The 14,808-nt window shown below is 45.1% G+C and overlaps 1 protein-coding gene across 1 annotated transcript in view; it reads left to right on the top strand.

The window, feature by feature from the left end:
- The window catches only part of LOC147884400 (MLO-like protein 11), a 287,986-nt gene that overhangs the window by 181,355 nt on the left and 91,823 nt on the right, over nt 1–14,808 (top strand). The window contains exons 8-9 of the mRNA XM_087398438.1: nt 4,659–4,744; nt 4,897–4,946. Coding sequence (XP_087254564.1) covers nt 4,659–4,744; nt 4,897–4,946 — 136 coding nt within the window. The remainder of the gene's footprint in view (nt 1–4,658; nt 4,745–4,896; nt 4,947–14,808) is intronic.

Raw genomic sequence — 14,808 nt, 5'->3', positions numbered from 1 at the left:
GGACTCGTGGGAGTCGAAAACCACTTGGAAGAATCCACGTCCCAAAAGTCGAATATCCTTGAGGTGAGGGGCGAGGTCTCCTGGTAACGCCGCCAGCATCCAGTCTCTAGCCTGTGATGTGGAAGGGTGTGACCCAAAGATGCGGGCGAAAAGTGATGTGGAGCCCTCTAATTCCACATCTTTCTTGAGCTGCTGCAGCTCATCTTCTAAAAAAATGACGGTTCTCGCGGCCGGTGGAGGTGGACGGAGATTGGCTTAATGGGGATCGATTCGCCAATCGATGTGAAAAGGCCGATTCCAACACTGAAAAAGCTCAGTCTGTGAAACTACTGACCAGGACGCCCTGAACACGGGCACCGGAAGGAGGAGAAGGAGAGGGTAGGAAAGAGGGGAAGGGAAGGGAAAGAGAGGGGCAGGAAGAAGGAGAAAGAGAGGGGAGACAGAGGTAGGCTGAGGGGGAGGCATGGGGAGCTGAGAAATGGAGGAGGGAGGCGGGGAGGGAGAGGGAGGAGGTTTTTTGTTTTTTGTTTTTAACTCTTTTCTTGTTTTTTGTTTTTGTTTTTTTTCCCCCCTCCTTCCGGGGGGGGGGGGGGAGGAGAAGGGGACGGGGGGGCTGGCGGGGGAGAGGGAGGGCGGAGGAGAAGGGGGCAGCGGGGAGGGGGAGTGCAGCGGGGGGGAGAGGGAGGGTAAGGGGCGGGGGGCGGGGGAGGAGAAGGGGACAGGGGGGCTGGCGGGGGAGAGGGAGGGCGGAGAAGAAGGGGGCAGTGGGGGAGGGGAGAGGAGAAAGGGGCAGTGGGGAGGGGGGCAGCGGGGGGGGGGGGGGGGGGGGGCTGGCGAGGGAGAGGGATGAAGGGGGAGGGGACGGGGAGGAGAAGGGGGGCGGGGGGCTGACGGGTGGGGGGGAGGTTGAGCGGGAAGGGAGAGGTAGGGGGTAGCGGGGGGGGGAGAGGGAGGGCGGAGAGGAGGAAGGGGAGAGGGAGGGTGAGGGAGGAGGGAGAGGGGGCTGGCGAGAGGGGAGGGAGAGGAGGAGCAGCGAGGGGGGGAGAGGGGGGGGCAGCGAGGGAGAGGGAGAGAGGGCTGGCTGAGAGAGGGAGAGGGGAGGGCAGTAGCTCACGGGGAGGAGCAGCAGCTCAGGCTCATTTGATTTTTCTTTTAGATTTTTGAGTTTTTACAATGACAAAGATGGAGTTTTCCCCCCTTCTTCGCTTTGGATTTTCAGATTTGTGGATTACAGGGGTTTTTGCTTTTACAGGTCAACCCATAGCCAGGTACTCATTGGTGGAGTCAGGGGAAACAGGTTTCAGATTTCTAGATCAGTCCACCACAGGGATGCCCTCTAGCCCCCTTTTTATTCTTATTTGTGGCTGAAGCTATGAGCCTCTATATTAGAGCTCAAGCTGATATCTTTGGGCTGAGACGTCCGTTGAGATAGGAAGAGGAGTTGCTGGATAGGGAGCTGGTAGATGACACGGCTATGTTTTTGGATGCCACTCCACAAACACTCACCTCTTTCAAGACAGCCTTGTATTTGTTTTGCATTGCAGCAGGGGCTTACATTAACTGGAACAAATCCAATGGTTTCTAGATTAGTGATGAGGACACTCCAGATTGGGGTGCTGATATTGGCTTTATTTGGATTCAGAGGGGTGTCTCCGTCAAGTATCTTGGATGCCAAGTTGGGGTGGGTATTTCTCGTGCACAGCAATTCGCTTCCGTGCTGGAGAGCATTAGGAGGAAAATCCTATTTTGGAGTTCGGCCGAACTTGACCTTGCATCCAGAGTGGTGGTTGTATATCAGGTACTATTGGCTACAGCCTGGTTTGTTTGCTCTTGCTGGCACCGATCTACAAGCAGTATCACTTAGCTCAAGAGACCTATCAGGAATTTTTTGTGGAGTGGATTAGACGGCACTTCAGATGTGATAGCCAGGGTGGCTTGGGAGGCTCTTATTCTACAAACTTAGGAAGGGGGTCTCGATATCATTGATCCATACTTGCAATGTAGAGCCTTGCTCTGCAAGATGGTGGTCAGAGGTTTGATGCCTGGTCAGGAGCCATGGAAGGATTTTTTCTTATGCAGTATACAGACATGCACACCTTCTCAGGGATGAGATTGGATGGACAGCCCTAGATGGATCTTTACGTCAGCCCATCTCAGATCTCCTACCTCCCCTCTCATGGCTGTCATTCTGAAAGCTTGGGACAGCTTCAAAAGTACTCTTCGGAGAGTTCCACCCTCCTCTCGTGAAGAAATTGATAGGCAGCCTGTCATGTGGAATGATTGCATACTAGATGAGCATGGCAGATCACTGGGCATGTCACACTACATGCAGTGGTCTAGATGGGAGTCGGGCCCTGCCTCCACGGTGGGTGCTTGGAAAGCTTTCAGGATGCTTCTAGATGATCAGAGTGTTCGTTCAGTTAGTCACCTTAGAGGAAGTGCAGCCAGGATGCAGCAGATAGATGCAGCCATACCAGTGGAATGGATGGATACAGACCATTTGCCTATCTCGGAGTCCACCTGGTTGGGGGCTTTTACGAGGACAGGTATCCCTCTGCAGGTTATAGCCTTGCGGGATGCACATGAGAATACCCTTGTCTTTCAGGTTCATGCAGGAAGCAGACTCCACAGATCTTCAGAGGACATTCTCTTGGAGGCTCCTTTTCAGCCTGTCAGGATTGCAGGATACATGGAGATGGGTAGAGACTCAAAGTGGTATCTTGATCCAGACCCCATTCTCCTAGCTCTTGGATCTTGCAGGCTTTGGTTGTATGGAGGTTCCCCTATTAGATCCTTGCAGTGGGATCCAGGGGAATGGGAATCGATAGATGAAGGGCACCGAGAGAAGAGCATCCCCTTTTTTTGTTACACGGTCAGAAATGCCAGGAGATTCCAGCTCAGTTGTAGAGGTTGGAGGCCCTCTAGAGCTCCTCATTGGGATACTTTTCAGATTTCTGCAGAGATGCAGAAAAACTTTTGGAGGAGACCTTGAAAATCCCTCAGGAATAGGAAAATCACGTTATTCATCTGGCTTACTATTCATGGAGGGATTGCAGTGAACCTGTGGAGATCCAGGTTCGGGGCTGACCCTACATGTCCTCGATGCCATTCAGCGGTTGAGTCAATGCGGCACTGCCTTTGGGAGTGCACTCAGTTGCATTTTTCATAGAGAACCTCTTCTTGACCTGGGGATCAGTTGCTTGGTTGTCACTCACTAGTCCACAGGCTTTCTTCGAGGGACATGACACGGACAAAGCTTTCTTTGTTTGATGACACCTTGTGGAGTCATGCTCCCTCTGGGATGTTCCGTTTACTCCATTCAAAGCTCCCCATGCTTCTGTAGACACATCTTGGGAGATTCTGGCTAGTATTACAGCATGGCATATTTGGAGAACCAGATGTACAAAGGCTTTGGAGGACTCCCAGGTTCACCCTTCTCAGACTATGGCCAATATCTGGGCAAATACTATACACACTTTGATGGCCATTTGGGCGAACATACAGGGAACCTCCAGGATTGCTACTGCTAAGAGGGTTGCTTTTCTCAAAGTTTGGAGGGGTTCTCCTTTCTTCTCTCTTCAGGGATGAGGTGGCATTTTCAGCTGCCACCTAGGATTTTTGTTTGCTCATTTTGAGCTGTTTTTTTCTCATGCCTGACATGATGTACTCCCGCACTTGAGCTTGCTCTATGGTTTTTATTCATACTTAATGAAGTACCTTTCTTGCAAAAAAAGGAAAGCATTGTAGAGGCAAATGGGCAACCCTTAACTTTGCCATCGATTTGTCCTAAAATAAAATCCCATTTATTTGGATGCCAGTGCCCAAAAGCCGAAGTAGTCAATTGTGATCCATACCAAGTGGGGGAGGGGGGAGCATGATGTCATGTATCTATGTCACAAAGGTGCCAAATGTGGGGGAGGAGTGAACCCACACTTCTGCAACGTTCCATAGCACCTTTAATTGTACTCCACAATAGCAATCACTGCATGTCCATATTTGCAGATCACCTCCACAGTTTGTTTTCATGCTCGCAGTTCTTGAATTGAATTAGAGAAAAGAAGACTACAAAACAGCATGAGACACCACAATAGAAGAGGCAACGGAGCAATATTAGGTTGACAGATAGCTTCTCTTTACGGGATCTATCTATTTCCCAAGAATTCTCCTTACAGCAGTTTTCTTGCTTTTGTACTATTAAGGAGCTTACAGTCAAGCTCTTTCTTATCACATCTGAGTTACTATATGATCTATACCTCAATTTTGGTGAAGGATATGTATATCCCTTGAAATACTTAGGTTTCTCTTATCATATGTTTAGAGTGATGAAAGCTCAGCCTGAATCCACCTTTGGCAATAAAGTGACTTTATTACTTGTCAAATATCTGAAGTACAAGGATATTTATAATCAGTGAATCCATATTCAAGCAACATATGCTCAAGCCAACAGTGCAGAAGGCTGCTTCTTTTCTTAGGGGACAGGTTTATCTTTGCTGAGATAGGCCATCTGCCTTGGGAGAATACAATGTAGTCCTTAAAGAAATTTATTTTCACATAATGTTGGTTTCTCTCTTTCAGCAGAGAATGGGTATAAACCTATGCTTTATACTATTGTAAGGAGAAACTCTTAGACATGCTACATATCTACTGGGATTTTGCAGAACCACAACTTGAGTGAGCAGTTTGACTTTCATAAGTATATGATTCGCTCTATGGAAGATGAGTTCAAGGAGATTGTTGGTATCAGGTGTGTGAAATCCAAATTTGAGAACTTTATTTTCTTGTTAATGAGTACACCTAGTTTTCTCTTCCTTGGCTTTCACCCTCATGCATTACTAAAGTTTCTTTCTGCTCTTATTGTCCAATTCGTCTCTACTGGCTTCAATTCTGATGCTGCAGTGCTTACTTATGGGGCTTTGTCATCCTCTTCATGCTTTTCAATGTTAATGGTAAGTACTTTATTCTTGTAGCTTATGCAAATGTAAAGATGAGTGGGTGAAATCATTATTTTAGAAAAAAGCTCATGATGACTGTGTTGGAATATGGAAGCAAGAACTAGAACTAGAAACTGGAAATGAAATAACAAGACTGAAAGACTAGAAATACCTTGAGAAGAGTGTAGACAAGACACAAGCTAGACTGATAGATTAGAATGATGTGACCCATTGAATATATGGGCCAAAGTACAAGACATAAAGCAAGAGTGCTTATGGGATAATTGTAGAAGTGCCACATGGCACACACTCAAGACATAAAGACTAGACTTAGACTTAGACAAATGTAGACTAGGAAATAGTACACTTAGTGTGCACTTATCTCCAACACCCTCCTTAAGTGGACACTAGGAGTAAGACAGAAAGACAAGACTAGAAGACAGACTGATAGACTGATAGACAAGATAGAAAACATGACAGACAAATGATCCTGAGACACCCCTCCTCAAGTGATATCCTCATATGGGTCCACAAGGGTAAGGACAAGATGGATCTAAAACACAGTCAGATTGATAGACAAATAGACAGACAGACAAGACTAGATAGACAGAAGACTGATTGTAGACAAATAGAAAGACCAAGACACTAGAACCCCTTGACCTACATCATCGGTGGTCAAGGTGGTAGACAAAACATAGAAGTAATCAGAAAGCCCACTTCTCATCATGTGAGGAAGGAACAGCAGGATCAGCTGATGGAGATGTTGCAGCAACATGGGCTGAGGTAGATACAGGAGCTGATGTAGAGGTTTTGGAGTAGCAGTCCCTCTCCCGGTGATTATCACGGCCACAAATGGTGCATGGATGAGCCTTGAAACAGTCCTTCTCCACATGATTAGTTTTGCCACAATGGGTGCAAGGCTTTCTTACCTTAGAACTTCCTTTCTTTGCTAAAAATGCAGTGTCAGTTACCTTTCGTTGTTGAGTTCTTTCTTCCTCTTGGAGAGCATTGATGATACCCTCAAGAGAAGGATTATTATGATACTTGAAGGTAGTGACAAGAGTAACATAGGAGTCAGGTAAGCTTTTGAGAAGCACAGCAATAGCAATATCTTCGGAGATGGGAGACTTGACTGACGCAAGCTGAACCATAAGACTGTGAAGATAATTGACATGAGAGGCTATAGTAGCTCCTTCCTGCATATGTAGATCAAAGAATGAGATCATAAGTGCAATCTTAGAGTTTTTAGATCGGGCTCCAAAAAGAGTGTCCAAAGTGATCCATGCTTGAGGAGCAGACTGTATGTCGGAGATGTGATGAATGTAATCATCTCCAAGGCCGAGCAATATGATAGCATAGGCTTTGTCGTTCTTGGCAGCAACAACTTGCTCAGATGGACCTTCGGGAGCATCACGGTGAACAATGTCCCAAAGGCCTTCTTTCATAAGATGGCACTTGATTTTGATCTGCCAAGTATGAAAGTTGGACCCATTGAATTTGTCGATAGATATGAGAGAATGAGAGGAAGATGCCATGTGGGAAGGTCTTACCTCTTGCTAGGATGCAAGGGCAGTGTCTATTCCCTTACAATATTGCAGAAAATAAATGAGAGGAAGAGATCCCAGAAGCCGGTTCTCTCACCACTTTGTCAGGGCCATAGCATATGACAGCCCATCGAAGTAGGAGGAACCAGCAGTTTGCAGATATGAGGATTAAAAAAGACTGCTCAGCAATCTGAAAGAGACAATGTACAGTACCTTAGCAAGAACTGAATGCAGAACTGAATGCAGGTTGGGCAGAGATAAAAAAGCTTCAGCTCCTCCTTTATTTCGAACAGAAAAGGTACGGGCAGCAGCTTCAGAAAGTCGTGGGCAGCTCCTTCAGCTCACGAAATCAGAACAGAAATGGCAGGCAGATCTGCAGCAGTAGAGGCCACCTGAACTGGTACAACGGGTGCAGGTACGTACGGACGACGTCGAAGTACAGACGGCGTACGGTCACAGCGGAGTACGGACGCCTGTACGGACGGCGCTGATCTGTCAGGAGCGACAGCAGGAGCGGGTGCAGATGTGACAGCAGGTTTGCACAGATCTGGAGCTCAGATCTGGCAGAAATGATGCGCAGATCTGGCGCAGATCTGGAGCAGAAACACACAGATCTGTCGCGTAGATCTGGAGCGCAATGGCGGGGCAGAAAGAGGGGAAAATGTGAAGAGGGAGCGCAGATCTGCAGCGGGAGAGAGATCTGAGAAAAGGCAGACTGAGGGGAGAGAAGAGGAAGAAGAGGGATCAACCTAGCTCTGATACCATGTTGGAATATGGAAGCAAGAACTAGAACTAGAAACTGGAAATGAAATAACAAGACTGAAAGACTAGAAATACCTTGAGAAGAGTGTAGACAAGACACAAGCTAGACTGATAGATTAGAATGATGTGACCCATTGAATATATGGGCCAAAGTACAAGACATAAAGCAAGAGTGCTTATGGGATAATTGTAGAAGTGCCACATGGCACACACTCAAGACATAAAGACTAGACTTAGACTTAGACAAATGTAGACTAGGAAATAGTACACTTAGTGTGCACTTATCTCCAACAGACTGTTTATAAAAGGGATGAAGACTGAAGGTGCAGTTCATCATGATTTTTTAAGATTTGCTGCTCCATGCACAAACAAATATTCAATGAAAGAAAGAATCAATAAAATGTGTACAGAAAACCTTGTGATAAAATTGTGTATGTAGAAAGGAGTTCCTTGCAGACCCTGAAATCTAAATTCCAAAAGGATATAACACAAATGGTTTAGACTTTAACAAAAAGTTTGATTGGCACCCAAAAAAGGTGAGGTATGCCAATCTTCTGAGACTCCCTGCTGTAGTCTATGTTTCTTGCTTTCTGAATATTTTCCAACTCCTCTGCAGCACTCCTGGCTTCCCTCATTTAACCTATGTTGTTCCCCCTCTTTGTTGTTCCCCGTCTTTGGATCTCCTGTTCTTCCTACTCCCTGCCCTCCCCTTCCCCTTGGCCCTGCCTGCAGACGTAGTAAATCTAGAAGTCCAGTTAGAGTAAGAAGACACAACTCAAAAAGTCCAGCTGCAACAGTGAGGTGAGGTAAGTCACAGTGTGCAGCTAGAGCACAAAGGTGTAAAACAAAAGTCCTCCACTAACTGGTCAAGCTTGCACCTGTTGGCTGCAGACCGAGGTCGAGGCTCAACCTAGCTGATCCAAATCTAGTAGCTGTGATACCAGAAACCAGCAACAACCAAAGCAAAAGCAGCTCAGCTGATATGGTGAAGATGAAGATCCATTTAGTCATTTGCAGATGCGGGTATGACATATAGAAGGTGCTACAACGAAGGAGTATATGAATTAATTCCCTTGCACTTGCTTAACACTGGTTTAATCAATTTCCAATTGGTTATTTTGTAGATTGGCAGTAAATAACCGAGGTGTAGATTGACTTACAGTCACCTGAAATTGTCAACCCAACCAAGACTTATGAGGAGCAACTGATCCGAGCAGCTGGACTAGAGAAGAGTGGACCTGCTAAGAAGAAGACAAGGAAAAGGGCTGAAGGGGATGATGATGAAGATGCTTCCTCCAAGCTAAACAAGTTAACGGCTATCCTCAAAAAGGCCCTAAAGGAACTGGGTTACCGAGATAAGCCCCATTCAAATGGAAAATGGTGTGATAAGTGTTCAAGGCATAAGAATTGCATTGCAAATGTGCATCAAGTATCGCAAGAAGCCGAACCTAAATATGGAGGCCTTCCGAGGCCTGGGTAAGGTAGAAGCAACGGAAAAAATGATAAAGGTTAACACAAAGAATCATCAAAGATTCAATGTTATTTCTGTCACGAAATCATTTGAAAGCTAACTACAAATTGTGGCAAGAGCGCCTCGAGTTGCTCAAGAGTAATGCTGACCGAAAGGAAGTTGAACCTGAATGTCGATCCATTCTAATAGAAGTGTTAGACTTGGTAGAAGTCAATGTAGTTACTCGATCGCAACAAGGTCCTATCACTAGTATAGAGGAGGAACCATCGACCAAAGATGTCAACGGAAAGATGAAGAAGCAGGTTGCGCCTGAAATTTCAAGGAATTGAAGGAGACAGCACTTGCAATGGATTTGCCTACCAAGCAGGCTCCTCTACCAAACCCGATTGAAGCTTCATCAAGAGAATCTCAACTTGAGTTGAATGTCACTGAACACCGTAGCAACTCCAAGCAAAAGAGAAGCGTTACCAAGGAAGTCGATTCTTTTGTGACCATATCCGTCATTGATGCACCAATGGTAAAAAAAGTAGTCCCCACTATCACTATCAAGATCAGAAAGCAAAATGTATCTAGAGTGATCGTGAATGGTGTTCCTAGAGTCAATATCATCTCGAACATTGTTGTGAACTAAAAATTTGAATCCCTCTCCATTCCAAGTTTGTATGGCTGCAAAAGACCAGTCGAGCCAACAAGTATGCTCCCACATGTTGTAATCAATATTGGCAGAATTCATTATACATTTAGTCTGATTGTGATCCCAATGGAAAATAATGCCTATCCACTGTTGTTGGGTAGACCTTGGTTAAAATGTGCTAAGATTTTGCATGATTGAGATATTGAGATAATGACCATCAAGGCCAGAGAAATGGAGGTGCATATTTCTACCAACCCAAGTAAGGTACCAAGTAGTTATCGCCCCAAAGATCTAGAGGTAAAAGATCGATTTCCATGGGATGTTGTAACTCGACTGATGGAAATGCAAATTCTGGCTGTGGGAGCAATTGACATATTTCAAGTTGTAGCTGATCTCAATCAGAAATTAAAAGAAGAAAAGTTGGCCGAACATTAAAACTTATATTCGAGTCCCTTCACTAAGAATGTAATTGGAAATGTGAGATAGTGGAATCAAAGCTCAATATTACTCAACTCGGAATAGAGCAACTAGTTGCTGAGCCAACTCAAAAGCTGAGTTTAGGGACAAAAGAGGAACCACGAGTGGTAGTGGTTAAGTGCTTAATGTTAGATGATTACCTTCAAGCTATTAAAACTCTGTTCTTGTAATGTAAGGAGGTGTCTGCATGGAGTTACAAAGATTACGGAGGAGTCCCACTCGAGTTATGCCAGCTTAGAATTCTAGTGATGCCCGCTGCCAAACATGTATGTGAACAAAGATACATGATGAATCCAAACTATGCAAAGCAGGTGAAAGCTAAGCTTGATCAGTTGATATGAGAAGAGTTCATCTATGAAATAGATTGCAGTGACTGCTGGTTACTTCCAATCATAGTAGTGCCTAAAAGGAATTGCAGCCTCCGTGTTTGTGTGTCTGATTCCGTTCACAGCAAAGATACTTGACTAGGTTATAGGCGTCGAATGTACTCGTTCATGGATTAGTCCAAAACTCCTTTCATGGATGCGTACCTCGAGGATCAGTCCAAAACTGCTTTCATAACAGAATGGAGTGCATATGCCTCTAAGTTCATCCCATTTGGTTTGCATAATGCACCATCTACCTTTCAAAGATTCATAATTGACACATTTCGAGATTATCTGACCGAGTTTATCACAATTTACTTGGTGACTTCTGTGTCTGGCAGTGCCTATGCATCTTGTCTACCTTGAGAAAGTCTTTGACAGGTGTAGACACACAGGGATTTCCTAAAATCCGGCTAAAAGTGTTTTCTGTGTCATCTTGTCTACCTTGAGAAAGTCTTTGACAGGTGTAGACACACAGGGATTTCCTAAAATCCGGCTAAAAGTGTTTTCTGTGTACGAGTAGGAGTATTACTCAAGCTAAAAAATCTAGCACAGTTGAGGTCTTTTGTTGGATTTATCATATTCTACAAACAATTTGGATTCATAAGCTTCTACAAACAATTTGTGAAGGACTTTGCAAAGATTGTGGCACCATTGTATGAGATGACAAAGAAAGATACCAAATCTCAATGGACTGAAGAATTGTCTGTTGCATTTCATGAATTGAAGAAATGGGCATATGAAACACCTATCCTAAGACAACTTAGATGGGATATCAATAGCAGAACCGAGCATGAAGCCCTTGGGATGGTTTTTGGTGTGGAGAATTTCGCCACTATTGGCTTGGAAATCCATTCATCCTTTACGTTGATCATCAGGTTTTGCTCTATTTGATTAATAAATCAGTGATCTAAGGACGATTGTTAAGTTGGATGTTGTTATTGCAGGAGCTTAATTCATAAACCGAGTAGACATCATTCAGGAGTAGATTGTTTTTTTTTTTTTTTTTCATGAAAAAGACTTCTATTAAGTAAGAACAAAAACCCGCGAGAGCAAGCTCAAAGCGGAATACATCATGAAATCATGAGGATAATAAAAAACCCCCTCAGAGTGAGGTGGAAAGAAACCAAGGCTGAGGCTGAAAGTGCCATCTCAACCCTGTAGTAGATTCAGAGAAGAAAGGAGAATCCTTCCATTCCCTGAAGAAAGAAGCCCTCCTAGCTGAGGCTGCACGGGAGTCCCCTTGCATGCCCGTCCATACGGCCATCAGAGTGTGTACGATGTCTGTCCAGATACTAGCCAATGTGTGCGAGGGATGAACCTGAGTACCCTCCATAGCCTCTGTGCATCTGGATCTCCAGATATGCCAGGCTGCTATGCTCGCTATAATCTCCCAAGAAGTATCCACAGAGGCATGTACAGCTGTAAAAGGACGGTGTGTAACCACATCCAACGAGCAGAGCTCAACCCGATGATGTCGAACTGAAATGGCCCGGGAGGAGTCAAGTCCCTCATAGAAAACCTGAGGTCCTGTAAGAGAAAGCCAAGCCACCGAGCCCCAAGTCATAAAGAGTGGGGAATGGGCAAAGTGACTGAAGATCCTGGCTATCCCCATCCAAATCAATCTCGCCTGTCTGCAATCCCATAAGCAATGCTGAATAGACTCCGAAGCAGAAAGGCAACGAGGGCAAGTAGGGTCGGCTCCGAATCTGGACCTCCAAAGGTTCACTGCAATCCCTCCATGAATAGAAAGCCAAAAGAAGATAGTGATCTTTCTATTCCTGTGGGATTTCCAGAGCCTCCTCCAGAAGTACCTCTGCTGATCCGCAGTAATACCAAAAGTCTCCCAATGAGGAACTCTGGAGGGTCTCCAACCTCTACTACTGAGCTGAAATCTCCTGGCATTACTGACCGTGTAACGAAAGAAGGGGATGGTCTTCTCTCGATGCCCCACGTCAATCCACTCCCACTCTCCAGGGTCCCACTGTAAATACCTGATGGGAACTCCTCCATAGAGCCAAAGTCTCCAAGACCCGGTGGAGAGTAACTGGGGGTCAGGGTCTAAGAACCACTCTGAATCTGATCCCTGCATCAAAAGGCCTACGACCCTGATAGGCTGAAAAGCAGACTCAAGCAATATATCATCTGTAGATCTGAGCAATCTGCCACCATCCTGGACACTGAAAACCAAAGCATCCTCCTGTGCACCTCGGAAGGCTAAGACCTGAAGTGGAACCCCGCCTCTCGAGAAAGTACCTGCCCAAGTGGAGGTAATGAGAGGCATATCATCTGTGTCTATCCAAGCCTCTGGAAGGGCTGACTCAATCTGCAAGATCCTCCCTGCACTCCCTCTGAGATGTCCTATCAACCCTGACTTGGTTTCCTCTGGAAGCCTACGGAAGGCTTTCCAAGATCCCAAAGAAGAAGCAGGTCCCCTCTCCCACCTGGCCCACTGCATGTAGAGTGAGGCACCCAGTGGGAGTAGATTGTTTATCTTGGTTAACAGCCACAAATGATGCTAAAGGGTGTCAATACTGAATTGCCAAATGCTCATTTATATGCAGTAGATTTGAGAGAAACCAAGTATGATGAAATGCTACACTATCTGTCATAGGGAACTTTTACTTAGCATATGCCTTAAGATAAGTGCAGGCAGTTGGCCTTGAAGGCTAGAAGTACAGCTTGATTGGTAGACAATTATATCGGCAGGGTGTAGATGGAGTCCTACGTTGATAGGTTTTGCTACATGAACATACTACAGTATGTAGTGAGGTACATACTAGGCTAGCTAGAGGTCACTTTAGTGGTGAGTTCATTGCCCGGAAAGTTCTACAAGCAAGCCTTTGATGGGGCACATTATTTAAGGATGCACATGTTTGATGTGTGGAATATGATCAAGAAGTGTGAAATCTCTCTCCACACTTGGCTATGGATATGGAAAGATTTATATGAGGAAATCCCTCTAATCCATATGTTTGAGAATCCAAATCATGCAAGGGTACCTTCCAAAAAACTCCTCTTTTTTTTTTTTTGGTGCAAAGAAAGGACCTTCTATTATGCTTGAAAAACTTCATACAAAACAGCAGCCCCAAAGGTGCTGAGTATGGGACAAAACCGGATCAATGCTGAAAGAAGAAAAACCAGCCTGTTCCAAAGAAACCCAGCTCACTGCCTAGGGAATCTCTGGTACAGGGGCTAACAGCCAGGTGGGGGGACTATACAACCAACGAATCCCTCACAGAGTAAAAATGTAGAAAACTCCTACAGGCCAAGCCTTGCAGAAACATGTGTGCCTCGCGACAGTCGCCCTAGCGCGGGGTCCCAAGCTCCCAGGTGGAGTACAGGGTGTAGATAATATCCTACCAGATGGCGACCAAGGTAGCCGAGGATGGAACCGGATGCTCGCCCATCACCAGTGTTATGCTCTAGCCGAGATAGCATGACCTCGGATAGATCGGTGGGCATTTTCTCTTAGATGACCAACTTTTGTAATAGTTAATGTGCGTAATTGAAATGGTCAAGAGAAGTAACTGCCAAGGTCCTAGGTGAGGGTGGAATGGCATTGACTCTGCTAAGCACAGGTATTCGATGGCTCGGATTGATGATTTGCTAGATGCATTACATGGAGCCGTGATTTTCAGTAAGATAGATCTTAAGTGTGGCTACCATCAAATCCGGATTAGAGCCGAGGATGTGCATAAAATCGCTTTTAGAAGCAGGTTTGGTCATTATGAGTTTTTGGTAATGCCCTTCAGACTTACCAATGCTCCAGCGACCTTCGTCATGCTTATGAATGATTTACTACGTCCGTATATCGGAAAGTTCGTAGTACATTTTATTGACGATATCCTGATATTCAGTAAAAGTATTACTGAACATCGTGAACACTTAAGAGTAGTGTTCAGTACTTTGAGGAAAGCCAGTCTCTATGTAACTGTGTATGGTTAGGCTTGAATACTTAGGGTTCATAATTACTCCACAGGGGGTAGAAATGGATCCGAAGAAAGTGGCTGCGATACTAACTTGGCCAATCCCTCAGAGTCTGACCGCGTTGCGATCATTCTTGGGATTTGTCCAGTTTTATAGAAGGCATATCAAAGGATATTCCGGAATAGTATCGCCATTGACTGATCTGACCTCAGATAAAGTACCTTTTATTTGGGGACAGAATCAACAGGAAAGTTTTAACACCATAAAACAAGCTGTGGTCTCAGGACCGGTGTTAAAAATAGTTGATCCCCAGAAACCGTTGTTCCTAGAAACCGATGCAAGTGGCATTGCGGTAGGAGCAGTCCTCCTTCAAGAGGGAAGGCCAGTAGCCTTTGAAAGCAAGAAGCTTTCTCCCTCTCAAAGGAATTAGCCAACTCATGAATTGGAGTTGTATGCTGTTATCCATGCTTTGAAAACATGGAGGCATTATCTGTATGGTTCAGAGTTTTATGTGGATGTAGATCATGATACTTTGAAACATTTTTGTAAACAACCTGACTTGAGGGGCCGCCAAGCTAGGTGGGCAGAGCTCATGCAGGAGTTTAATTTGACGATTCGGTACCGAAGAGGAAAAGATAATAAGGTGGCTGATGCATTGTCTCGCATTATGCACAACCTGAGTTTCACGGTATTA

Source organism: Dipteris shenzhenensis, chromosome 27 (genome assembly GCF_047967505.1).
Source record: "Dipteris shenzhenensis isolate YYH24624 ecotype China chromosome 27, Dip_SZ_1.0, whole genome shotgun sequence".
NCBI lineage: Eukaryota > Viridiplantae > Streptophyta > Polypodiopsida > Gleicheniales > Dipteridaceae > Dipteris > Dipteris shenzhenensis.
Note: the sequence above shows the minus strand (reverse complement) of the source record. Positions and strands in the feature narration are given on the sequence as shown.